The 26,572-nt window shown below is 39.1% G+C and overlaps 1 protein-coding gene across 2 annotated transcripts in view; it reads left to right on the forward strand.

The window, feature by feature from the left end:
* The window catches only part of KL (klotho), a 50,529-nt gene that overhangs the window by 15,686 nt on the left and 8,271 nt on the right, over positions 1 to 26,572 (forward strand). The window contains exons 2-3 of one of the 2 annotated variants that reach the window (XR_012426809.1): positions 23,529 to 24,039; positions 24,804 to 25,122. Coding sequence is in view for 1 of the 2 variants with exons in the window: in XM_005585962.5 (XP_005586019.3) it covers positions 23,529 to 24,039; positions 24,804 to 25,072 (780 nt within the window). In the remaining variant the exon portion in view is untranslated. The remainder of the gene's footprint in view (positions 1 to 23,528; positions 24,040 to 24,803; positions 25,123 to 26,572) is intronic. The other variant, XM_005585962.5, reaches the window with a different exon arrangement.

A 26,572-nucleotide genomic window follows, 5' to 3' on the forward strand; every position in this document is an offset into this window, starting at 1 on the left:
TCAGGATTAGGGAAGGGCTCACCCACGCAGTTTTCCTCTGGTCCGCAGTCATCTGAAGCTTGAACGGGGTGGGGCATGCAAGACAGCTCACACATGTGATTGGCGGTTGAGGCTGGCTGTGGACCAGAGCATCTCTGTTGACCTCGCTTACACAAGTGGTCTCAGATTAGTAGCCTCTGTACATGGAAGCTAGCTTCCCTCCCGGCAAGCATCCCAAGAGAACTAGGAGGAAGTGGTATGGACTTCTTTTTCCTTTTTCTTCTTTGTTTTACTTCTTCTTGATATCAGGTAGCTTCATTTTTATCAGAGCAGTCACATGCCCACCGATTCAAGGGGGATGGTCCACAGATCCGCCAATGAGAGGAATGGCCAGGTTATATTGTAAAAGATCATGGAGCATGGGAGATATCCATCTATTTTCTGTAGAAAATACTTTTTGCCACAGTATCACTGGCTTTCCAGCTCACAGTGATCTGCCTGGAATGCCATTTTCCGACTCTCCAGGATCTATATCTTTCAATATAAGGTTTAGAAACCACCTCGTACAGGAAGACTTCCTTGATTTCCCCTCAGCAAGAAAGAATCTTTCCTTCCTCTGAATCGCCATTGCGTTAAAAAAAAAAATCCGTCTTCTGGCGTTTTCACTTTGAGAATTATACTGTAATTATTCCGTGTACCTATGATTTGACCCCTCAATTTGCCTACTGAGTAAATATTTGCTTAATGAAGTAATTATTACATGATAGCTCAAATAGCAGTCCTGAAAAAGTGCATTTCAATTCAGATCTCTCTTTGTTCTTCCTTCACAATTTTCATTTCCGAAAAATGAAAGAAACCAGAGGATCCCTTATGAGGAGTTACAGTATAACTTATGCGTGGCCGTTTCCTGTGTTTACTGCTACTCAGTGAGAAATATGGGAGATGGGAAAGTGAAAAACCATGTCATTTACAATTTGATTAAAAAGCTTTTTTTTTTCCTTTTCCTTTCACGTTTAAGCCTTGCCGTTTTAAAAATTTCCCTTTCGTCATAGGAGATCAAGCAGCAGTTAACGCTGCAGTTCCCTGTTCTGGAAACACTCTCGCAGGTGTTTCAACACATGTTGTCTCAACTCTGACTCCTGCCCCGCTGCCCCACGCCATCCAGCCACACTGAAGATCTTGCATTTGTACCTTGGGGCATTATTTTTTCTTACTCTTCTCCCTGCCTGGAAGGTTCTTCCCAACCTGCCCTACACCCATAGCCACAGAACTAACTCCCATTTTCTTTATATCTATGGTCACAAGCTCCTTTCTCAAAGGAGGCACAGCCCTAACCACCCCCATTTGGTGACTTCCTGTCTCCTGGAGGCCCCCGGAACTAGTCTTCTCTACTTCCTGCAACCCACTTTACGAGCAGCGGAGAAGACTACTTCTGGGGGCCTCCAGGAGACAGGAAGTCACCAAATTTACAGGTACTGTGCATGAAACTGTGTGATAATGAATTTATTGGGCTTGTTTTTTTAGCTTCTGAATAGAAGAACCAATAAGAGCATTTTTTTAAAAGATAAAAACAGACAAACACAAACCCTCTAGTATAAAAGCAATGTTTTTTTAAAAAGATAAACACACACCCTCAGATTGCCTTCTTTTGAAAAGGCAATCTGAGATTCCTTATGAAATCCCCAGACAGAAGCTGTTTCTTTGGATTTAATATGTTCTACACTGTAGAGCCAAGAGGCTTATAGAGTGTTAATTAACACCCCTTGACAAACATTTGTAAATGAATCTGGCTAAAGCTCAAGGAAACCAGGTTTTTCCGTGTGATAAAATATAATCTTTGGAGATTATTTATGATCACAAAGGGAGACTGCACAGATAATTTTCCTAGACTTGGAAATGAGGCAGGATTATTGGTGTCCATCTGGGCTGAGGCCTCAGGCAGACCTGCCTAGTTAATCCCATTCTCCTATCCTGATTCTCTGGGGGTGCAGAAGGCAGTGCACCTTTGTTCAGTTTGCTACTTACCATGGATTAAGGCATTTAAAATTCTGTAAGGGTAGTTTTTAACTTGTAGAAAACTGATAGCGATGGGAAGGATTCTTGCCTAATAGGGACACAAATGGATTTTGCTGTGTAGAGATGTAAATGAAAAGATGAAAATCACAACACATTTAATGAAAGGAAAATAAAGACTCTTGTGAGTGCCACCAAAAAAATAAAATAAAATATATCTCCTCTCCGTGGCACCCTAGGCCTCCCTTATCTCTATTTTCTCCATAGCACTTATTGCCTTAGAACATTCTTTATAATTTATATTTATTATGTTTGTTGTTGGCTATCGCTCCTCCTGCTAAAATGGAATCTCCGTGAGGGCAGAGGTTTTTCTTTGATTTGTTCCCTGTTGTACCCCAAAGTGCTAGAATCATGCCAGGCACACAATAGGTTCTCAATAAATACTTCTGGAATGAAAATCTCCCTCCACTTAGACCATTGACTTTCAAACTTTTTTGATCTTGACCTATAGTAAGAAAGGCATTTTCCATGTTGTATATACACCATTGAAACAAAATTTTCACGGAAAAAACTTACCATTATTACATGCAGTGCACTCTGATATTTCCTAATCTCTTCTATTTTGATTTTCAAAATTGCTGAGGCTGCTCATAGGTTGATTCCACAAGTGGAATTTATATTATGAAAAACTTTGACTTAAGACTATGTAGAACCTGCTACCACAAAAAGGCAAATGGAAAAGAAGGGGGAAAGAGCAGGCCGATGACTTTCTGCTGTCCACCACTCCATAAAGCATATTTCGTTTTGCTGTAATTGTATCCTGTTCAATGATGTAGAAATCCTCACACACTCACATGCCCCTTTTTCTTTGGGTGAAAAGTGTTCTCTACTGCAAGACGAATTGAGTTATTTCAAAAGCAAAGAGCTATAAATGAGCCTGTTAAAGAAAGTCTCAAGGAGAGTCTGTTGGCATCTGCTGTTGATAACTTAAAGCAGGAGAAGTAGATAAGGAGGCAGAGGTAGAATGTTTAGAAAATAAAAGTGACCATTATGGAAGAAAAATGCTTGTCTCAGTTTTGTTGATATTGGAGAGTAGCTGTTTCATGAGGGTATTGTGGAATTATTGGCAATTATACTAACAGATGTTTACTGAAAAGATCCTATTTGACTGATGAACCATGGGATACTTTTGCTGACCTTGTGGAAACATCACTTATCTGAGTTCCTTATCTTCTTGTCTCTTTTTCTCATCTGGCCTATGCCTCTCTACCTGGTTCTCATTTTGTCGCTATGAGAAAAACAGAGATACAAAAACCAGGAATTGGAACCCCTCTGTGTCTCAGTAATAATTCTGTGATTAATGGGTTAGATGAATTCTGGTCACAAGCTGGATATTTTGTTAACAACCTAGCATCAATGACTTGGAATGATTTTCACGGCAGCATGATTTAGTATTGAATAGAATGATTTAACTAATGTTGATTAGTTCTGTACAGATAAATTAAGCAAGAAGCTCAATCTCTGATGTATTGATGTATTTACCCAGGGTGAGTTATGGAATCTTTTTTATTTCATTTGAAGGAAGTTTTTATTTAAATACAAATAAATAAGCCCTTTATTGTCACCTACTTTGGAAAAATCTAGAGAAAACAATCTTAAGTAACAAAACTTCAAAATTACAACACGATTTTCAAAAACCACCTTGGCCTTTATCTTGCCTGGTTGTTAGAGTGTACCTTTAATAAGTGGATTCTTGTAGAATCTCCAGTTTTATTATATTTGTATTAAGGAACTCTATATTTATATTTGACCAACCCTAACTAAAACTGGCTTAAGGAAGAAAAGGAACTTTTATGACAAGGACGAAGAATTGAGGAAGAACTCCAGGGACTTTAGATTTTAACAATTGTATTTGACTTGAAAGTAACCATTTTGTCAAGGAGGGTTCTCTTTCTCCCTCACTAAGCACATGCACGCACACCACACACACATACACATACCACATACATACCACACACGTGCACATGAACCACACACACACCACACCACACCACACACACACACAGACATACACACATGCACTTATGCTTGGGTCAGTTTGGCTTTTTTCATCCCAGAGAGTCTCTTCCCGTGTCAGCAACTCCAAATTCACTTCCTCTCCAGATATAGGAGAGTCACATGCCTCTATTCCAGCAAAACAATCTCAGGGAAGGTATCTCATTGGCCTAGCTTGGGTCATTCAACTTGAAGTACAAGAAGAGAAAACAGTATTCTTTTATTTTTATAGATTTCATGTAAAATCAGTGGATAATGGTAAAAATTTCATGACAGCAGGTGTTTTACCTTATTTACGTTTAGTATCTCTAGAACCTAGTATGATAGTTCATAATGGATGCTTACTAAAACAATTATCAAATTGTACACTTAAAAATTAAAAGAGTGAAGTTAGGTTGTGTATGTTTTACCACAAACAAAATAAAGTAAACCTATTATTGATCTTACTGTCTATTTCTCAAAAGTAGCATACGTCATAATTTCATGTGATTTCTAAAGGCGATCTAATCTCAAACTTAGTTCTTTAGGACAGAGTAATAAAAGGTTTAGCAATCATATACAGCAGGAGACTTTTTTACCTTGAAGATTTAACAAAGGTTTGAAAGCAAAATGCTATGATACTGAATATACTAATGTTTGGGGGTTTGTGAAACGGTCTTAATGTAGGAATCATGTATCTTCTTTTAGATTGTGTCTCGGGGAACATTGGGGGTCAGTTTTTCTATCAGTGTTAGTATGTAGTAAGTCATGGCATACATCTAAGCTTGAGATTTTGCTCATTTCTGTATTCTTAGCATGTATATATCCAACATATAGTAGGTGTTGGATAATATTTGTTGAATAAATGACTAAATAAATGTCTTGGCATGAGAACTATGCCATCTACCAAATTAGTCACCTTTCAAAAACCAACAAAGATTTTTGAAACTGTAGATCCAGCCAGAAAGCAACAAATATCTTCACCTTTCCAGACTGACTCATTTTTTGGTCTAGCTGTGTACTACGCATGAGCCGTCAACTTTAATACTTTATTTTTTAATGCCTAGGTCTAGTCAGTTACAACGTGATATGGACTGATTGAATTAAAGACCCCAATGTTGTCCTCTCTTCATTGTATCCATGCCATTTGTCATGTAACTTTGCAGTGTCCTCTACTCTAGGTGTCCATTCAGCTTCTCCTTTGACTCTGGGCTTATCCGTGTGACTTGCTTTAGCCAACGATCATAATGCTGGCAAACATTGAGAAAGTGCTTATTAGTTTCTGCTTAGTCTGTTGCTTCCCTGCAATTGCTATGAGAAAATGCCCAAGTTAGTCCACTGGAGAATGAGACATGTGGGGCAGAACCCACCTGTCCCATTTGTCCCAGCCAGCGCCATCCTAGATCAGCCAGATGAGACCAGAGTGGAAGAAATGTTTAGTGGCGCCCAATCCAGCTCACGAATAATATTTCTTCATGAGCATGTGAGTAACGTGTAACTAATGCACCATGCTCTTCTTCTGTACTTCCAAACATTTCTCAGATTGCCCTGTTGTTTTGCTTTTCAGTAGTCACCACCTTTGTCCAGAACCTTAATTGTATCTGCATTTTGGCAGTATCATGCCAATTTTCCACATCCAGCTGTTCACATTTTAATGTATTCTGCAATGGATGATTTTGAGTATATGACTGATCATCACTGTCTCAGAAATTTATGCTAATCTATTATGACCTATTCTGTCAAATCCAAATAACTTTACATTCAAAACTTTTCATATTCTGGCCCTATACTGTCTATTGTAATCTTATGTTCTAAAAGCCACAAACTATTAATCCTGTAGCCTAATTAGGTTGATACCATCATTTTCACAACATCATTTTATCACTTGGGTAAATTCTTATATCTGTTCCTTTAATCATCGTTTCCATGCTTAGACACTCCATTGCCCTCCCTAAGCCCCGGCCAGATTCCACTATGGGGGATATTTTAAAGGCTCTTTTCCCCTAACCCATCTGCCCTGGAGGTGGCACAGGCTAAAAAAGACAGTCCAATTGTTTGGCTGAATTATTTGGATCTTACAGTTTTTTTGGGAGAGTTCCAGATGATTTGATGAAATGCAACATGGTCAAAAACATTTTGGTGGAGAATCATTTAATCAACTAGACCATTTGGTAAAAAATAAATCCCAGTTATTAGACTTCCCAATATTGATAATTTTGACATGCTAGGAATTTTTAAAACATTTCTAACAATTTTTTCAGAAATTGGAATGACTGAAAGGTATAACAATAGGAGATTAGGAATTCAATAAATCATCATGGAGAAGTGAATGACTGAATTAGTTGCAGCAATCTATGCCATCCATCCTGTGGGGGAAAAAATGAAAACATAGCTAAACAAGCAGAGCAGACATCATCAACTTAGAAAAACAATATAGTAAATAATTTGAACTAGAAAATTTTCCAAACTTGAAAATTCCAGTTTTAAAACATTTATGTTTTCTTATTTAAAAAGCAATACATATTTTGTTTTACGTAAAAGTCAGAAAATCAGAGAAGCAGAAGAACATAATAAATGCCCATAGTCCTACTCAATAGAGACTATAACTGCTCTTTCTGTACAAATGCTTTAAAATCCTGTCTTATGTATGTTTATTTATTTATTTATTTATTTATTTATTTATTTTTTTGAGACGGAGTCTCACTCTGTCGCCCAGGCTGGAGTGCAGTGGCGCCATCTCAGCTCACTGCAAGCTGCGCCTCCCGGGTTCATGCCATTCTCCTGCCTCAGTCTCCCAAGTAGCTGGGACTACAGGCGCCCGCCACCGTGCCCAGCTAATTTTTTTGTATTTTTAGTAGAGACAGGGGTTTCACCATGTTAGCCAGGATGGTCTCGATCTCCTGACATCATGATCCGCCCACCTTACCCTCCCAAACTGCTGAGATTACAGGTGTGAGCCACCGCGCCCAGCATGTATATTTGTTTTACATCTGTACGTATGATTCCAAAATTAGGTAATACTGTACATGGTCTATAGGTAACTATAATCTATCATTTAATAAGCTATATTTGTCAATGGTGATCATTTATTGCTCATAAAATTAATAAACTATAATTTATCAACACTGATCATTAGTTGCTAATAATTTATTTCATTTAGTGTGTTATTCCTGGGTTATTTTAACTAATCTCTATTTTTTTTTTTTTTGGACACATCAATAATTATTTTCTTTTTTTTTTTTAATTTATTTATTATTATTATACTTTAAGTTCTAGGGTACATGTGCATACCGTGCAGGTTTGTTACATATGTATACTTGTGCCATGTTGGTGTGCTGCACCCATCAACTCGTCATTTACATCAGGTATAACTCCCAATGCAATCCCTCCCCCCTCCCCCCTCCCCATGATAGGCCCTGGTGTGTGATGTTCCCCTTCCTGAGTCCAAGTGATCTCATTGTTCAGTTCCCACCTATGAGTGAGAACATGTGGTGTTTGGTTTTCTGTTCTTGTGATAGTTTGCTAAGAATGATGGTTTCCAGCTGCATCCATGTCCCTACAAAGGACACAAACTCATCCTTTTTTATGGCTGCATAGTATTCCATGGTGTATATGTGCCACATTTTCTTAATCCAATCTGTCACTGATGGACATTTGGGTTGATTCCAAGTCTTTGCTATTGTGAATAGTGCTGCAATAAACATACGTGTGCATGTGTCTTTATAGCAGCATAATTTATAATCCTTTGGGTATATACCCAGTAATGGGATGGCTGGGTCATATGGTACCATAAGGTACCATATGACCATAAGGATCTAGTTATGGTACCATAAGGATCTAGTTCTAGATTCTTGAGGAATCGCCATACTGTTTTCCATAATGGTTGAACTAGTTTACAATCCCACCAACAGTGTAAAAGCGTTCCTATTTCTCCACATCCTCTCCAGCACCTGTTGTTTCCTGACTTTTTAATGATCGCCATTCTAACTGGTGTGAGATGGTATCTCATTGTGGTTTTGATTTGCATTTCTCTGATGGCCAGTGATGATGAGCATTTTTTCATGTGTCTGTTGGCTGTATGAATGTCTTCTTTTGAGAAATGTCTGTTCATATCCTTTGCCCACTTTTTGATGGGGTTGTTTGTTTTTTTCTTGTAAATTTGTTTGAGTTCTTTGTAGGTTCTGGATATTAGCTCTTTGTCAGATGAGTAGATTGCAAAAATTTTCTCCCATTCTGTAGGTTGCCTGTTCACTCTGATGGTAGTTTCTTTTGCTGTGCAGAAGCTCTTTAGTTTAATGAGATCCCATTTGTCAATTTTGGCTTTTGCTGCTGTTGCTTTTGGTGTTTTAGACATGAAGTCTTTGCCCATGCCTATGTCCTGAATGGTACTACCTAGGTTTTCCTCTAGGATTTTTATGGTATTAGGTCTAACATGTAAGTCTCTAATCCATCTTGAATTAATTTTCGTATAAGGAGTAAGGAAAGGATCCAGTTTCAGCTTTCTACTTATGGCTAGCCAATTTTCCCAGCACCATTTATTAAATAGGGAATCCTTTCCCCATTGCTTGTTTCTCTCAGGTTTGTCAAAGATCAGATGGCTGTAGATGTGTGGTATTATTTCTGAGGACTCTGTTCTGTTCCATTGGTCTATATCTCTGTTTTGGTACCAGTACCATGCTGTTTTGGTTACTGTAGCCTTGTAGTATAGTTTGAAGTCAGGTAGCGTGATGCCTCCAGCTTTGTTCTTTTGACTTAGGATTGTCTTGGAGATGCGGGCTCTTTTTTGGTTCCATATGAACTTTAAAGCAGTTTTTTCCAATTCTGTGAAGAAACTCATTGGTAGCTTGATGGGGATGGCATTGAATCTATAAATTACCTTGGGCAGTATGGCCATTTTCACGATATTGATTCTTCCTATCCATGAGCATGGTATGTTCTTCCATTTGTTTGTGTCCTCTTTGATTTCACTGAGCAGTGGTTTGTAGTTCTCCTTGAAGAGGTCCTTTACATCCCTTGTAAGTTGGATTCCTATGTATTTGATTCTCTTTGAAGCAGTTGTGAATGGAAGTTCATTCCTGATTTGGCTCTCTGTTTGTCTGTTACAGGTGTATAAGAATGCTTGTGATTTTTGCACATTAATTTTGTATCCTGAGACTTTGCTGAAGTTGCTTATCAGCTTAAGGAGATTTTGGGCTGAGACAATGGGGTTTTCTAAATATACAATCATGTCATCTGCAAACAGGGACAATTTGACTTCTTCTTTTCCTAACTGAATACCCTTGATTTCTTTCTCTTGCCTAATTGCCCTAGCCAGAACTTCCAACACTATGTTGAATAGGAGTGGTGAGAGAGGGCATCCCTGTCTTGTGCCAGTTTTCAAAGGGAATTTTTCCAGTTTTTGCCCATTCAGTATGATATTGGCTGTGGGTTTGTCATAAATAGCTCTTATTATTTTGAAGTACGTTCCATCAATACCGAATTTATTGAGCATTTTTAGCATGAAGGGCTGTTGAATTGTGTCAAAAGCCTTTTCTGCATCTATTGAGATAATCATGTGGTTCTTGTCTTTGGTTCTGTTTATATGCTGGATTATGTTTATTGATTTGCGAATGTTGAACCAGCCTTGCATCCCAGGGATGAAGCCCACTTGATCATGGTGAATAAGCTTTTTGATGTGTTGCTGAATCCGGTTTGCCAGTATTTTATTGAGGATTTTTGCATCGATGTTCATCAGGGATATTGGTCTAAAATTCTCTTTCTTAGTTGTGTCTCTGCCAGGCTTTGGTATCAGGATGATGTTGGCCTCATAAAATGAGTTAGGGAGGATTCCCTCTTTTTCTATTGATTGGAATAGTTTCAGAAGGAATGGTACCAACTCCTCCTTGTACCTCTGGTAGAATTCAGCTGTGAATCCATCTGGTCCTGGACTTTTTTTGGTTGGTAGGCTATTAATTATTGCCTCAATTTCAGAGCCTGCTATTGGTCTATTCAGGGATTCAACTTCTTCCTGGTTTAGTCTTGGAAGAGTGTAAGTGTCCAGGAAATTATCCATTTCTTCTAGATTTTCCAGTTTATTTGCGTAGAGGTGTTTATAGTATTCTCTGATGGTAGTTTGTATTTCTGTGGGGTCGGTGGTGATATCCCCTTTATCATTTTTAATTGCGTCGATTTGATTCTTCTCTCTTTTCTTCTTCATTAGTCTTGCTAGTGGTCTGTCAATTTTGTTGATCTTTTCAAAAAACCAACTCCTGGATTCATTGATTTTTTGGAGGGTTTTTTGTGTCTCTATCTCCTTCAGTTCTGCTCTGATCTTAGTTATTTCTTACCTTCTGCTAGCTTTCGAATGTGTTTGCTCTTGCTTCTCTAGTTCTTTTAATTGCGATGTTAGAGTGTCAATTTTAGATCTTTCCTGCTTTCTCTTGTGGGCATTTAGTGCTATAAATTTCCCTCTACACACTGCTTTAAATGTGTCCCAGAGATTCTGGTATGTTGTATCTTTGTTCTCATTGGTTTCAAAGAACATCTTTATTTCTGCCTTCATTTCGTTATGTACCCAGTAGTCATTCAGGAGCAGGTTGTTCAGTTTCCATGTAGTTGAGCGGTTTTGATTGAGTTTCTTAGTCCTGAGTTCTAGTTTGATTGCACTGTGGTCTGAGAGACAGTTTGTTATAATTTCTGTTCTTGTACATTTGCTGAGGAGTGCTTTACTTCCAATTACGTGGTCAATTTTGGAGTAAGTACGATGTGGTGCTGAGAAGAATGTATATTCTGTTGATTTGGGGTGGAGAGTTCTATAGATGTCTATTAGGTCTGCTTGCTGCAGAGATGAGTTCAATTCCTGGATATCCTTGTTAACTTTCTGTCTCATTGATGTGTCTAATGTTGACAGTGGAGTGTTGAAGTCTCCCATTATTATTGTATGGGAGTCTAAGTCTCTTTGTAAGTCTCTAAGGACTTGCTTTATGAATCTGGGTGCTCCTGTATTGGGTGCATATATATTTAGGATAGTTAGCTCTTCCTGTTGAATTGATCCCTTTACCATTATGTAATGGCCTTCTTTGTCTCTTTTGATCTTTGATGGTTTAAAGTCTGTTTTATCAGAGACTAGTATTGCAACCCCTGCTTTTTTTTTGTTCTCCATTTGCTTGGTAAATCTTCCTCCATCCCTTTATTTTGAGCCTATGTATGTCTCTGCGTGTGAGATGGGTCTCCTGAATAGAGCAGACTGATGGGTCTTGACTCTTGATCCAGTTTGCCAGTCTGTGTCTTTTAATTGGAGCATTTAGTCCATTTACATTTAAGGTTAAGATTGTTATGTGTGAACTTGATCCTGCCATTATGATATTAACTGGTTATTTTGCTCGTTAGTTGATGCAGTTTCTTCCTAGCCTCGATGGTCTTTACATTTTGGCATGTTTTTGCAATGGCTGGTACCGGTTGTTCCTTTCCATGTTTAGTGCTTCCTTCAGGGTCTCTTGTGAGGCAGGCCTAGTGGTGACAAAATCTCTAAGCATTTGCTTATCTGTAAAGGATTTTATTTCTCCTTCACTTATGAAACTTAGTTTGGCTGGATATGAAATTCTGGGTTGAAAATTCTTTTCTTTAAGAATGTTGAATATTGGCCCCCACTCTCTTCTGGCTTGTAGAGTTTCTGCCAAGAGATCTGCTGTTAGTCTGATGGGCTTCCCTTTGTGGGTAACCCGACCTTTCTCTCTGGCTGCCCTTAAGATTTTTTCCTTCATTTCAACTTTGGTGAATCTGGCAATTATGTGTCTTGGAGTTGCTCTTCTCGAGGAGTATCTTTGTGGCGTTCTCTGTATTTCCTGGATTTGAATGTTGGCCTGCCCTACTAGGTTGGGGAAGTTCTCCTGGATGATATCCTGAAGAGTGTTTTCCAACTTGGTTCCATTTTCCCCCTCACTTTCAGGCACCCCAATCAGACGTAGATTTGGTCTTTTTACATAATCCCATACTTCTTGCAGGCTTTGTTCATTTCTTTTTCTTGTTTTTTCTTTTGGTTTCTCTTCTCGCTTCATTTCATTCATTTGATCCTCAATCGCTGATACTCTTTCTTCCAGTTGATCGAGTCGGTTACTGAAGCTTGTGCATTTGTCACGTATTTCTCGTGTCACGGTTTTCATCTCTTTCATTTCGTTTATGACCTTCTCTGCATTAATTACTCTAGCCATCAATTCTTCCACTTTTTTTTCAAGATTTTTAGTTTCTTTACGCTGGGTACGTAATTCCTCCTTTAGCTCTGAGAAATTTGATGGACTGAAGCCTTCTTCTCTCATCTCGTCAAAGTCATTCTCCGTCCAGCTTTGATCCGTTGCTGGCGATGAGCTGCGCTCCTTTGCCGGGGGAGATGCGCTCTTATTTTTTGAATTTCCAGCTTTTCTGCCCTGCTTTTTCCCCATCTTTGTGGTTTTATCTGCCTCTGGTCTTTGATGATGGTGATGTACTGATGGGGTTTTGGTGTAGGTGTCCTTCCTGTTTGATAGTTTTCCTTCTAACAGTCAGGACCCTCAGCTGTAGGTCTGTTGGAGATTGCTTGAGGTCCACTCCAGACCCTGTTTGCCTGGGTATCAGCAGCAGAGGCTCAGTTGAAAATGCAGAAATCACCGGTCTTCTGTGTCGCTCGCGCTGGGAGTTGGAGACTGGAGCTGTTCCTATTCGGCCATCTTGCTCCGCCCCAACTAATACTAATCTCTATTGTTAACCCTTTAGGTTGTTTCAACTAATTTAAGAATTACAACTGGCCCATAGTAGTTACTTAATAAATATTTGAGTGAAAGGATAAATGAATGAATAATTCTACATTATTGGATGTTCAAGTTGTTTCCATTCAACTTTATTGTCATGGGAGAGTATAAGACAATCTTGGTGAAGAGCCACCAACTTAGGAAGAACTGTGAAGAAGCATGGTATTTACTCCTGCTTGTGGGTGGGGCGCATTGGGAAGGGAATGCCTGATGCATCTGGGGAGCCAAACAAGACTTCACAGGGGAGATGGGAATTGAGCCAAATTTGGAGGAAGTGAGAATTTTCAGTTAATTATTGGGGAAGATAGTACTAAGAGTAAGTGGGGTTCATTAGGAACTACTTCTTAGAAGAGACAAGACCAAAACAGAAGGCAGAAAGGGATATGGATAATGAAGGAAAAGTAGAATGCAGCTTCAGGGTTAGTAGGTTGGCATCCAATGTAGGTACAGCCCTGGATGAGGAGTAATGAGAAACTGACCTGGCTGTAGCAAAACAACTGGGCTGGGAAGTGATGCTGTTTACATTTATATGAGATTCTATCGGTCTTCCTGTTACTTTGGAGAAGGCTGTAAGGCTTGGTACCCAGAGCTAGAAATGCAACTTATTTGATTTGCTAAGAAGTCCCAAGCAGGTAGGGGTGCCAAGCTGCTGCCTGTTCACATATATTTATCTAACTGGGTGTCAGGGAAGGCAAATATGAGCCCCCTTGCATAGGCTAAATCCTGAGCAACTTTTAAGGAACTGCACAAAAGGAACTTTTAAGGCTATTTTTTGTGGATAAAGTTGTAGACAGTTATTTTTGGGAAATTATTTATGTGTTCCATTAGGTGGTTGTTTTGTGGGAAGCTGTTTAAAATTCTGTCTTAAGGAACTGCAGCTTATCAACCATAGTGCCGATAGAAATAAGAGGAATAATTTGGTCTATGGACACAAACATCAGGCTAGTTGGCATGCTTATGTAAACACCACATAGTAGCAGTGACTTTTAAGGAAGTCCTCAGACATGTTATCCCAATACTCTTCTTGAAGTTGAGGTAATAGGGTGCCAGAAAGAAAAGGAAAATAAATATCTAGTGCATTCTAAAATTTTTTCAATCCTTTGACCTGTTTGAAAGCATGCACCTTTAATTCAGAACTAAAGTAACATCTGGAGGGCCCTTTTCTTGGGTAAGGAGAAGACATAAATGAGCTATTTGAATTATTTTCTGTTTATGGGCTGCATTTCATTTCTTCCACCATTGGTCTCAGTCCATTTAATTAAGTTTATTTGTAGGATTAAATTAATCCTTTAAGAATTATTCCATTTCAATTTTTAAAAAATCTAAGGAATGATAGATAACAAAAAGCAGTCCGTTCAGTATTACTCCTGAAACATATTTGGGTGATTGGTGATACCATCCATGTCTTCTCCAACTTCAGCTTCATATACTCAGCTGTGTACCACGCATCTTCATTGGAAGTCAGACCTGTGACCTAAACAGAACTGGATCCCTTCCCTTCCCCACCTCCTTATTTTTTGTTTTCTTTGAGTTCCTTGATTCCTTTTCCCCGCCTCACATGCCACATGTAACATCCAAGTCATCAACAAGTTCTACAGATTCTGCCTTCAATGATAGCCTAAATCTAGCCACTTGTTACTATCTCTTTTGGTCCAAACCACCATGATCTTTTGCCTGGACCATTGCAATAGCTGTCTAGCTGGTCTCCTTGCTCCCCTTTTGTCCTCCTAGATCCTATTCTTCATGTAGTAGCCACTGATTTTTGGAAACTTATTAATAATTAGCCAGACACAAAGAGTATATTTACATAGTTGTTTGATTCCATTTACATAAAATCCCAAAATCAGTCTAGGGTGATGGGAATCACAACAGTGATTCAGGGGCTTACTTTGTCACCCAGGCTGGAGCGCAGTGGCGTGATCACTGCAGCCTTGAACTCCTGGGCTCAAGGGATCCTCTTGCCTCAGCCTCCCAAGTAGCTGGGACTATATGCACTGCTCCTGGCCAAATGCAGCTGATTTTTGTATTGACATTATATTCTGCCAATTTGCTAAATTCACTTATTCATTTTAATAGTTTTTCTGTTTTTTTTTTTTAATCCCTTAGGATTTCTACATAGACAATCATGTTTTTAATGAACAACAAAGTTGTTTTTTTTTTTCCCCCTTTTCAATCAACATGCCTTTTTTGTTTTTATTTGCCTTACTGAGCTGGCTAGGACCTCCAGTACAATGTAAGTAGAAATGGTGAGAGTGTTTAAATGTACTCCTATGTATATTTGATTCTTTTGGAATTTATTATAAATGGAATTGTTTTCTTAATTTACTTTTTGGACTGTTCATTGCTGTTGTACAAAAATACAACTGACTTTTGTGTGTTGATCTTGTACCTTGCAGTTTTGCTGAAATTGTTTATTTTCTGCAATAGATTTTTGTGGATTCTTTAGGACTTTCCATATGTAGAATCATGTTATCTGTGAATAGGGATAGTTTTACTTCTTTTCTAACTTGGATAGTTTTTTTCCTTCATTTTTTCTTTTTTCTTTTTTTTCTTTCTTTCTTTTTTTTTTTTTTTTTTGAGACGCAGTATCGCTCTGTCGCCCAGGCTGGAGTGCAGTGGCATGATCTTGGCTCACTGCAAGCTCCGCCTCAGCTCAGGCCATTCTTCTGCCTCAGCCTCCCAAGTAGCTGGGACTACAGGCGTCCACCACCACGTCAGGCTAACTTTTTGTATGTTTTTTAGTAGATACGGGGTTTCACCATGTTAGCCAGGATGGTCTCAATCTCCTGACCTCGTGATCTGCCCGCCTTGGCCTCCCAAAGTGCTGGGATTACAGGCGTGAGCCACCGCGCCTGGCCAGTTTTGTCCTTCCTAAATGCTCTGGCAAGAACTTCTAGTACAATGTTACAGAGCAATGAAAGCAGGCATCTTCGTTTTGATCCTGATCTTAGGGGGAAAGCTCTCAGCTGTTCACTGTAATGTTGGCTGTAGATTTTCATAATTTTTGTTTGTTTGTTTTTTGTTTGAGACGGAGTTTCGCTCTTGTTGCCCAGGCTGGAGAGCAATGGCGCAATCTCGGCTCACCACAACCTCCACCTCCTAGGTTCAAGCGATTCTCCAGCCTCAGCTTCCTGAGTAGCTGGGATTACAGGTGCCCGCCACCACACTGGCTAATTTTGTATTTTTAGTAGAGACAGGGTTTCTCCATGTCGGTCAGGCGTGAGCCACCGCGCCTGGCCAATAAATGTTTTTCTTCATCATGTTAAGGAAGTTCCTTTCTAGTCCTAGTTCTCTGAGTGTTTTTATTATGAAAGACTTTCAGATTTTTGTGAAATACTTTTCCTGCATTAATTGAGATGATCATATGGGTTTTCTCCCCCTTTACTCTACTCTATTGATGTGATGCATTACAATGATTGATTTTTTTTGTTTACCCATCTTTGCATTCCTGGAATAAATACTAGTTGATTGTGCCATATAATTCTTAAAATATGCTGCTTGATTTGTTTTGTTAGTATTTGGTTGCATTCTTTTGCATCTATATTCATAAGGGATATTGATCTATGACTATTATTTTCTTGTGATGGCTTTATCTGGCTTTGGTATCAAAATAATGCTGGCCACATAGGCTAAGTTAGAAAATGTTTTTTCTTCTCCTATTGTTTGAAGAGGTTGAAAAGAGTCGTGTTAATTCTTTAAATATTTGGTACAATTCACTATTAAAGCCACTAGTCCTGAGCTTTTCTTAGTTTGAAAGTTTTTGATTACTGATTCAATCTCTTTTACACCTAGATTAGATTTTATATTTTTTCTTTAGCCGCTTTTGGTAATACGTGTGCTTCCAGGAATTTGTCCAGGTCATCTTTTTTATCTAATTTGTTGGTGTCCAAATGTTTATGAATTTTCTAGTTTTCCTTTTGTTACTGATTTCCAGTTTCATTTCACTGTGGTAAGAAACAACACTTTTTATGATCTCAATAGTTTAAAATTTATTAAGACTTATTTTCTGGCCTAACATATGATCTATCCTGGAAAATGTATCATGTGCACTTGAGAAAAAATGTACATTCTGCTTTTTTTAGGTGGGTGGCATGTTCTATTAATATATATGTCTGTTAGCTCTAGTTGAATTATAGTGATGTTTATAGCCTCCATTTTGTTATCAATAAAGCCATGTCAGCTTTTTAATGCTGTCTATTTGCCTAATATGTCTCTTTCCATTCTTTTTCTTTTGCACGATCACTTTATATTTATAGTATATTTCTTGCATGCAGAATGTAATTGAAGCTTACTTTTCTAAAATCTACTTTCTTTCTTTTTTTTTTTTTTTGAGATGGTGTCTCACTCTGTCACCCAGGCTGGAGTGCAGTGGCATGATCTCAGCTCACTGCAACCTCCACCTCCCGGGTTCAAGCAATTCTCCTGTCCTAGCCTCCCAAGTAGCTAGGATTAGACGTGCCTGCCACCATACCCAGCTAATTTTTGTATTTTTAGTAGAGACGGGTTTCACCATATTGGTCAGGCTGGTCTTGAACTCCTGACCTCGTGATCCACCTGCCTCGGCCTCCCAAAGTGCTGGATTACAGGCATGAGCCACCTCGCCCAGCCCCTAAAATCTTCTTTCATAGCATCTATCTTGTACTTGGAACATTTAGTCCATGTGTATTTGAATATTTATTGAGATGATTGGGTTTGTGTTTACAATCCTGCTGTTTGTTTTCTTTTTGTTCCATTTGTTTTTCATTCTTTATTTCTGCATCTTTTGGAAAAATCAGATATTTTGGTAATTCATTTTTCTTATTTTATTGGCTTTTTAGAGAAACCTTTTAATATTTTTGTGAGTTTTAGGGATTACATTATTTATTCTTATTATATGGTCCATTTAGAATTAATATTGTTAATCCCATTCAAAAATTTGTTTATTTGTTTTGCTTTTCAGTTCTAGAATTTTCATGTTTTCTTTGGTTGTTGTTCTCTGTTGTTATTCTCCATTTGTTCATTGTATCTATCTTTTCTTTGAAATCCTTGAAAATATTTATAGTAGCTATTTTAAAGTCCTCTGCTAATCCCAATATCTGGGACATCTTGGCTTCTGTTGATTTTGAATACTTCTTTATTTTCCCCTTAAGGGTTTCATTTTTCTGCTTTTTCACATATCTGGTAGATTTTTATTATGCTCTATATGCTATGAATGAGACATTATAGGGAGCCTGGTCAATACTGTCTCTTTTTAAAGGGTGTTGTGTTTAGTTCTGCCAAGAAGTTAAATTACCAGATTTACTTGATGTGGATTTAGTCTTTGTTAGAGCTGGTCTATTCCAGCTTTGTTCTTACTTTTCAGGTAATGACCTTCCTGAGTTTCAGCTGGATGCCTGAAGTGCTCAGCTGCATTTTTCTTCTCTGGCTATTCTGAAATGCAGTATTTTCCAGCCCTACCCAACCTTTGGTATTCATCTCCCAGGCCTGTGGCTGCTTCTCTTTACTGAGCCTCACAAAATCTTTCCTGTGCATGGACAGCCAAGGATCTTTGGGAAATCTCATGTAGACTTCTGGGTCCTTCCTCTGTGTAGATTTCTTCTCTCCAGGCTGTTGACCTGCTTCAGGGTCCTCATCATTGCTTTCTGCCTTTTGAGCTCAGCGATACTGCTGTGTATTGCGTGGGATTCATTTTCCTCAGCCATACCTAGAACACGACCCAAGGCAGAAAGCTGGAGTGGACCTGAGGTTCATCACCTGTTTCCTTCCACCCACCATTTAAAAGCAGCTTATTTGTGTGAAACTTTGTGTTGAGTTCTGTGAGGGATAGTAATAGGCAAGTAACAGGGAGCTTATAATTTAACCAAAGAGAAAATGTCTATATGTTCTGTGGAATTCAGAGTATTTTCCTTGACTTCCAAAATTATTTTCCTCAACTTCCAAAATTTAGGGCTACTAGCTAGTTGGTAAGAAGGAATTTCAGATACATTTTTCTTCTAGATTTTTTTTCAGACTCCATGTTTCAAAATCTAAATGGAAGGTAAGAAGGAAGCAAGAGGGCATCACATACCAGAGAGATTTATACCCCAAAGTGGATCATGAGCACATTAGGAGATAATACGGTATTATTCTCAGAGGCCTGCCATATAAAATTCCTTCTAATTTTTTTTTTTTAATGGTATGTGCCTGAAAGTTCTCTTTTATGGTTTTGGAAGCAAAATAAGAACCAGAGTAGCTTATGAGAGAGTTTTCCGGGTTCAGCCCAGAAAAATGTTGCTTCTGTCCTAGACCCTTTGATCTGGTTCTTAATGCCAGCCTTCATTCCTCTAGATCTGTTTAATGAATACTGGCTGTGTTGCAGAGACTTTGCTAGAATCTGAGGACAGAGAGATAAAAGACACAATGCCTTCAAAACACCTACAATGCAGACACTTAAATAAATGCAATAAAATATGGTTAAGGTCTTGGATAGAGGACAGTCATGGAAACACATAGAACAGACATTTAATCAGTGCTAGGGAGAGGGAAGATATCAAGGAATGCTTCCTGGAGGTGGCGACATCTAAGCCGAGTTTTAAAGTGGGGATGAGGGTGAAGGAACTGGGAATAGGTAAAACATACCTTAGAGAGCTGCACCTACAAAAACATGGAAGCCTAGAGAATCTTAGAACTTCAAGTGGGGTTCAGTGTGCCTGGGAGTTGGATTTCAGGCAGAGACCGTAGGGTAAGTTGGAGAACAGGTAGGCAGGGTTAGACGAAGCAGAGACTTTTAATAACCATCAAGCGGGCCTGCCATCCAACTGCTATGAGCCATTTTCCCTTTTTGAATTTATTTTTTTAATCTCTAGAGCAATACATGTTTATGTTAAGAAATGAAAAAAATACATAGATAGGTAAAATGAAGTGAATTATACCACCCACAATCCTGCCACAAAACAGGTTTTAACAAGTTATAAATCCCTCCAGATCAAAATGCTACTGAACTCTACTTGCTGTTTTATAACTTTTTTTTTTGTTCAGTTAGTATTTTAGAAACGTTTTTACATGTTAATAGATATTCTTTTGCATTATCCTGAATACTGGTATTTCTTTAGTCATACTATCATGTATTAAAACATTAATACATTGTAAATACATTTGAATATTAGACATTTCAATTGTTTTCAATGTTTGGCTATTAAAAATAGTATTTAGATGAATGTTCTTGGCCATATAGGTAATAACTTCACTGGGTCCTTGTCAATAACTTTATTAAATCTCAATCTTAAGACAACAAGCCTGTAAGATTAACATACCAGGAATAATTAGAAAGCATTGCAAGACCATATGTAACCATCTCCCTATTAATCATCCTTAGTTGTTGCAACATCCTCAATAGTGACCTTCCCACACTCCGCCTCATAATATTTAGTCTGTCAAATCTACCATCTGCAAAGGGAGTGAACTGGCTCGTCAAGAGGTGGTGAAGCTGGTTCAATTCAGTGTAACAGACAATGGGGGCCTCCGTGTGCCAGGGAGGGAGTGAGGGAACTCCACAGGGAGCTCAGTCTGGGGAGGGATGCGCCTCATTATCTGCAGTAAATGATGTGAGAGAAGTATGTGTGAGACGCTTGGTGCCCAGAAGAGGGGCATGCAGCACAGTGTGGGGGTCCATGGGGTTGCAGCGATTTCTTAGAGATGGTGCCATGCCGGGGCTGACCACCAAGTTGGGACTCTGTAAAGAGTAATCAAATAAGATTCAACAGGGTTTTGGCATGAGGTGAGCAGTTAATCCAAATGATATCTAAAATGCTTTCTAATGTTGCAAATTTATTCCCTTGTAAAATAATCAACTACTTAAAACTACAGACACTGTCACTTGCATTATGTCATTTAATCTTCACAATGTCCCTATAGGACAATAGATGTCATTCCCACTTGTACAGAGCAGTAAGTGAGGCTCACAGTAGTCGTAGCTAGAGGAGTAGGGAATCTAAACCTAAGTCTCTTCTACTCCAAACCCCAAGTTTTATCAGTATATCACATCACTACTATGGGCTGAATTCCTTAGCAGGGGTTGTTTCCTTTACCTGTAATATTCTTCCTTTTGGTTTGTTCATCCTCTAGAGAGAGAAGGGATGGAGATCCTTCTGTTGCAAACTCTGCATTAGGAGTTTTACATAAGTTGTCTCATTCAATCCTCACAACAGTCCTGTGAGGCACAGGAAAGTTATGTTTACCTGCCCAGATTAAGGAATGTGGCCAACTCAGGAATGACGAAGGCCAGGTGCGGTGGCTCATGCCTATAATCTCAGCACTTTGGGAGGCTGAGGTGGGAGGCTGAGGATCACTTGAGCCCAGGAGTTCAAGACCAGCCAAGGCAACACAGCAAGATCTCGTCTCTACCAAAAATAAAAAAATTAGCCAGGTGCCTGTCGTCCCAGTTACTTGGGAGGTTGAAGTGGGAGGATTGCTTGACTCTGGGAGGTAGAGGCTGCAGTGAGCTGTGATCACACCACTTCACTCCAGCTGGGGTGACAGAGTGAGACCCAGTCTTAAAACAAAACAAAACAAAAGAGGGACTGAGCAGGAACTTTATCTGCCATCAGAGACCATATGTCTTTCCCGATGGCCCAGGCCATTTATCATGTCCTTGCTAAACCTCCTCCTCTGAGCCTTGTTGAAGTCCTCAGGGTTAGAAGAGTGGTCTATAATTATAAAAATTCCATTGTATGACTTCAGCCCCTGCAAAACTGACCGAGATTAAAACATTCTTTGTTTGCTTTCACTCTTGCACTCTCTGTTCAGCACTTATTCTACAGCAAGGTGCCTGGTAGATTTAGGACATGACTGTTCATAGGCCTCAAATGGGGTCAAATTAGGAAAGTCCCTTGGTTTTTGGTCTCAAGAGGTTAATTGCTGATTACTAACCTGGACTGCTTGATGGATTTTATGTTTAACTGTTGTGTTTATTTGTTTGTTTGTTTCTGTTTTATGAGACAGTATCTTTCTCTGTCACCTGGGCTGGAGTCCAGTGGTGTGAACACAACTCACTTTAGCCTCAATATCCTGGGCTCAAGTGATCCTCCTGCCTCTGCCTCCCTAGTAGCTGGGACTACAGGCACACGCCACCATGCCTGGTTAAGTTTTTGATTTTTGGTAGAACTGGGGTCTCACTATTTGCACAGGCTAGTTGTGAACTCCTGGTATCAAGGGATTCTCCCAATGTGCTGGGATTTCGGCCTCCCAAAGTGCTGGGATTACAGGCATGAGCCATCATGCCCAGCCTCTGTTTAACTGTTAACATCATGAGGTTTCCTTTCAATGAGGAAGGGAGGCCTGGGGAGGTGTGATGGGGAAGATGGAGAAGCATAGGAGACATCACAAAGCTAGCAGAAGTGTGGCACGATTAAGACCCTGGTTTCTTAGATCACATAAGCAAGTGCCAGTATTCTTTTGATCAACATTTGATTCTCCGTTTCCTTCTTAGCATATAGATAGCTGCTTCAGGTCGTGAAAAAATACATTTAGTGAAATGAAACATAGCAGATATGTTCACCACGAAACTAAAAAGAAAAGTTAGCCATAAACTATCTTATTCCATTGAAATGTTAGGCTGAACCCCTAAGAATGTTGATGAGGCCATTCTTGGGTGCCTGTACTGAATTGAACCAAGAGAGGAATATTTAGGATATGTTGAAGAGGCTATTTGGCTCAATGAACAAAGGAGTTTCTGCAGGCCCAGGGAGTGGAATGAAAATTGGCATGATCATTCTGGAGAATATATGGAGTCAAACAGAGAATGAGAATGGAGTTTTCAAAGAGGATATGTTAGGGGAATAAAGGCTGATAAACAACACTTGTCTTTGTAGGAAAATAGGGAGAGTAAATCAAGGAATTCAAAGGGAAAGAGAAACTCACTTCAAGTAGGGGAGAAAAAACTCCTATAATTTTCACTCTTCTTTGTAGATAAAAAGGAAACAAATGAAAATAAGATATTAGAAGTCAGTAAGAATTTATGGGAGTATAAAGTTGGTTTTATGGATGCAAAGCCCTTTTCATTGCTGTACGAAACTCCTGGCTGCATGCAAACAATGGACATCTGATCTCCTTGCAGCTGTATTTTGCTGTTTTTTGCTCTTGGCTTGTACCTTGCACCCTGGGTCTGTGGGAAACCAGAACTGTCCCAGAGTTCTGGAGGGTAGGCCAAGGTTAGATACTGGAGTGGGTTCTTTAATTTATTGTACTGATTCTTCTTAGGGAAGAATGAAGATTGCTTGTTAGAATTTTAGCTATGAGAGATGACTCTGAAACAGTAAATTAACTCCAATGACCTGAGTCATTTTGAAAACTCCCAGTTTCAGGATAAAAAATATAATCCTATTTAGAAATTCCTGGTGTGATCACAGATGTAGCATTGGTTCTTTTCACAAAACCCGTAAATTAAAAAGTACATAATCCAAAGTCAATTAAATAGTAAGATATTATAACAAATTCTTTTATTTCATTAGCTTTTCAAAATGTGGATAACACACACTCAACCCAAGGAATTTACATTTTTCCACTGACTGCTAAAAATCAATGGAAATAACTCTAGTCCTGGTAGCACCTCACTGTGGGGTGACCTACCTTTGAAATAATTTATTGGTTCCAGCTGATTTTTACATTGTTAGTCATTAAGTTAGGCTTGATGAGAAACATATAATTTGAGTTGGGGATTCAAGTATTATATTGCATTTCTCTTCACAACTAGAGATAAATTCGTCATGGTTTTTCTTTTCATAGGCTCATGCCAAAGTCTGGCATCTCTACAATACTTCTTTCCGTCCCACTCAGGGAGGCCAGGTGTCCATCGCCCTAAGCTCTCACTGGATCAATCCTCGAAGAATGACCGACCATAGCATCAAAGAATGTCAAAAATCTCTGGACTTTGTACTAGGCTGGTTTGCCAAACCCATATTTATTGATGGTGACTATCCCGAGAGCATGAAGAATAACCTTTCGTCTCTTCTGCCTGATTTTACTGAATCTGAGAAAAAGTTCATCAAAGGAACTGCTGACTTTTTTGCTCTTTCCTTTGGTCCAACCTTGAGTTTTCAACTTTTGGACCCTCACATGAAATTCCGCCAATTAGAATCTCCCAGCCTGAGACAACTGCTTTCCTGGATTGACCTTGAATATAACCATCCTCAAATATTTATTGTGGAAAATGGCTGGTTTGTCTCAGGGACCACTAAGAGAGATGATGCCAAATATATGTATTACCTCAAAAAGTTCATCATGGAAACCTTAAAAGGTATGATTTTGGGTAAAGTTCTCATTTCCTGCCAAAGTCTTCTAGAAAAAAATCTCCAAGATTATCTAACATGAACTATGTGAATTTATATTTTTAAATCCTAATGGAGACATTCAATTTGGCAATAGTAGGAATGCATTCGTGTAACACCTTTCTCATTTGGGGTCTTGAGGAACTTGAAGTAATTTTTAAAAACCCATTTGTAAATGAGAAACTGGGTTATAATATTTGTAATTACTTAACTTTCAGAGTTACTAATCTAGATTTTTAGATTAAATTGAACATAAATCCCAGGATATCTAGCTCTCTGCACATGTTTTTCAGTTCTTGTTATTTTGGTTGAGTAAAACACTTTAAAGGAAAAGGAATGTCCATGTTTCCTAGAGAAAACAGTATAAATAGATCATGCTTTTAAAGCCTTCATTTATTTATTTATTGCATCAGACACAATGCTGGGTGTCTAGGATGGAAAGTGGTACAAGACATCTTTCCAGCCCTGTAGAACATCTATTATAAATAAGGAATTATTCTGTCGAGGTGCTCAGAAATCCAAAAAAACATATTGATAGGCCTATTTTGAGGGCATTTATTTGTAGAGTTATATAGGTTTGATTAGAGTCTTTTGTGAAGAAGAGAAATCATTGGCTTACCAAACAAGAAGCATTACACTTTATTTAAGTAGGAGAACGCTCAGATGCTCTTGAATCATGATGCAAGTGCCCAGCGAAGGGTCGTGTTGCTCTTGTCCCCTCTTCCCTTTGCAGCCATCAAGCTGGATGGGGTAGATGTCATCGGGTACACCGCGTGGTCCCTCATGGACGGTTTCGAGTGGCACAGAGGTTACAGCATCAGGCGTGGACTCTTCTATGTCGACTTTCTAAGCCAGGAAAAGACGTTGTTGCCAAAGTCTTCAGCCTTGTTCTACCAAAAGCTGATAGAGAAAAATGGCTTCCCTCCTTTACCTGAAAATCAGCCCCTAGAAGGGACATTTCCCTGTGACTTTGCTTGGGGAATTGTTGACAACTACATTCAAGTAAGTCAGCTGGCAAAACCTATCAGCAGTCTCACCAAGCCCTATCACTAGTAAGTAGTGCTTCCTTCCTAGGCTGATTGTCACGGCACATTGTCCGTTCTTAGAGCCAAAACCAATTCCTTATGAGCACACTAAGGATACAGTTTGGAATGTTGCACCCTGCTCTCCAGAAATCTTCCTATCTTCATCTTGTTTAAGTTAGATGCAAAGAGAAATAAATTTAAAACATATCAATATTTAAGATCCGATTAAGACAGTGAAAAGATAAAACACTCTCTTTTCACATTGTGGTTTTTGATCCTTTTTAAGGCAGTTGAGTTTTTTCACGAACAGGATCTAACACAAAACTCCAAAGCCTCCGAGTTTCAGTGGTGGGGCTGAGACAGAGGCAGGAACATGAGGCGGACTCCTCCAGAGGCACAACTGTGGGCTCCACAAATGTGCAGAGATACCCTAAGAAAGTAAACCCTAGATCCAGTGATTCACTGGTCAGAATGTCTTTTTTAGCAATAGTCTTTGAAATGATATGAAATTTCTTCAAAATGATCAACCAATATTTATTGAGCATCTTCTCAGTAGTAAGCCCTTAACATTCTTTTAAATTTCCCAAATTTTGAAGGGACTTGTTTTCCAGCATTTGATTGGATACTCTAGTAAGCACTTATTGGATGTCTAGTGTCTCCAAAGCCTTGTGTTAGTTGCTCGGGTCGCTTGGTTAAGCGGAATGCAGGTAGAGGGTACACTGAGATGCGTAAGGGCAACCTTTGCATTCAAAGGAGCAAAGGAATCTACTGAGAGAAAACAATGTATGCACAAATGATGCAATGGAGTGAAGCGGGCATGGTGGTAAGTAACAAGGGTGGGGCTGGGGGATTGCTGCTGATAGAGTCCAAGTGTGATAGAGTCTCAAGACAGGGACAGAGTTCAGTGTCCATAGACAAGCAGTTGGCTTTGACATGTTTGGGTTATAGTAGCCAATTCATTGGTTCTGCAAATCACAGCTTGAAAGGAAACGCTTGGAAGAATGTGAAATGGGTTGCTGTTTTCTTGTAAATATCAAATTGAAATCTTTTATTTATAAGGAAATAAATTAACACTATCCTTAATACATTTTTTGCTGGTTGGGATTATTCTTCTTTTTCAGACCATCCAGTTCATTTTACAGGCAGTCTCAGACTTAAACCCTCACCTTCCATTTAAAAGATGACTGGCTCACACCTGTAATCCCAGCACTTTGGGAGGCCGAGGCGGGTAGGTCACGAGGTCAGGAGATCGAGACCATCCTTGCTAGTATGGTGAAACTCCGTCTCTACTAAAAATACAAAAAATTAGCCAGTTGTGGTGGCGGGTGCCTGTAGTCCCAGCTACTTGGGAGGCTGAGGCAGGAGAATGGTGTGAACCCGGGAGGCGGAGCTTTCAGTGAGCCGAGATCGTACCACTGCACTCCGGCCTGGGTGACAGAGCCAGACTTCGTTGCTGGAAAAAAAAAAAAAAAAGACT

The sequence above is a fragment of the Macaca fascicularis genome, chromosome 17 (assembly GCF_037993035.2).
Source record: "Macaca fascicularis isolate 582-1 chromosome 17, T2T-MFA8v1.1".
NCBI lineage: Eukaryota > Metazoa > Chordata > Mammalia > Primates > Cercopithecidae > Macaca > Macaca fascicularis.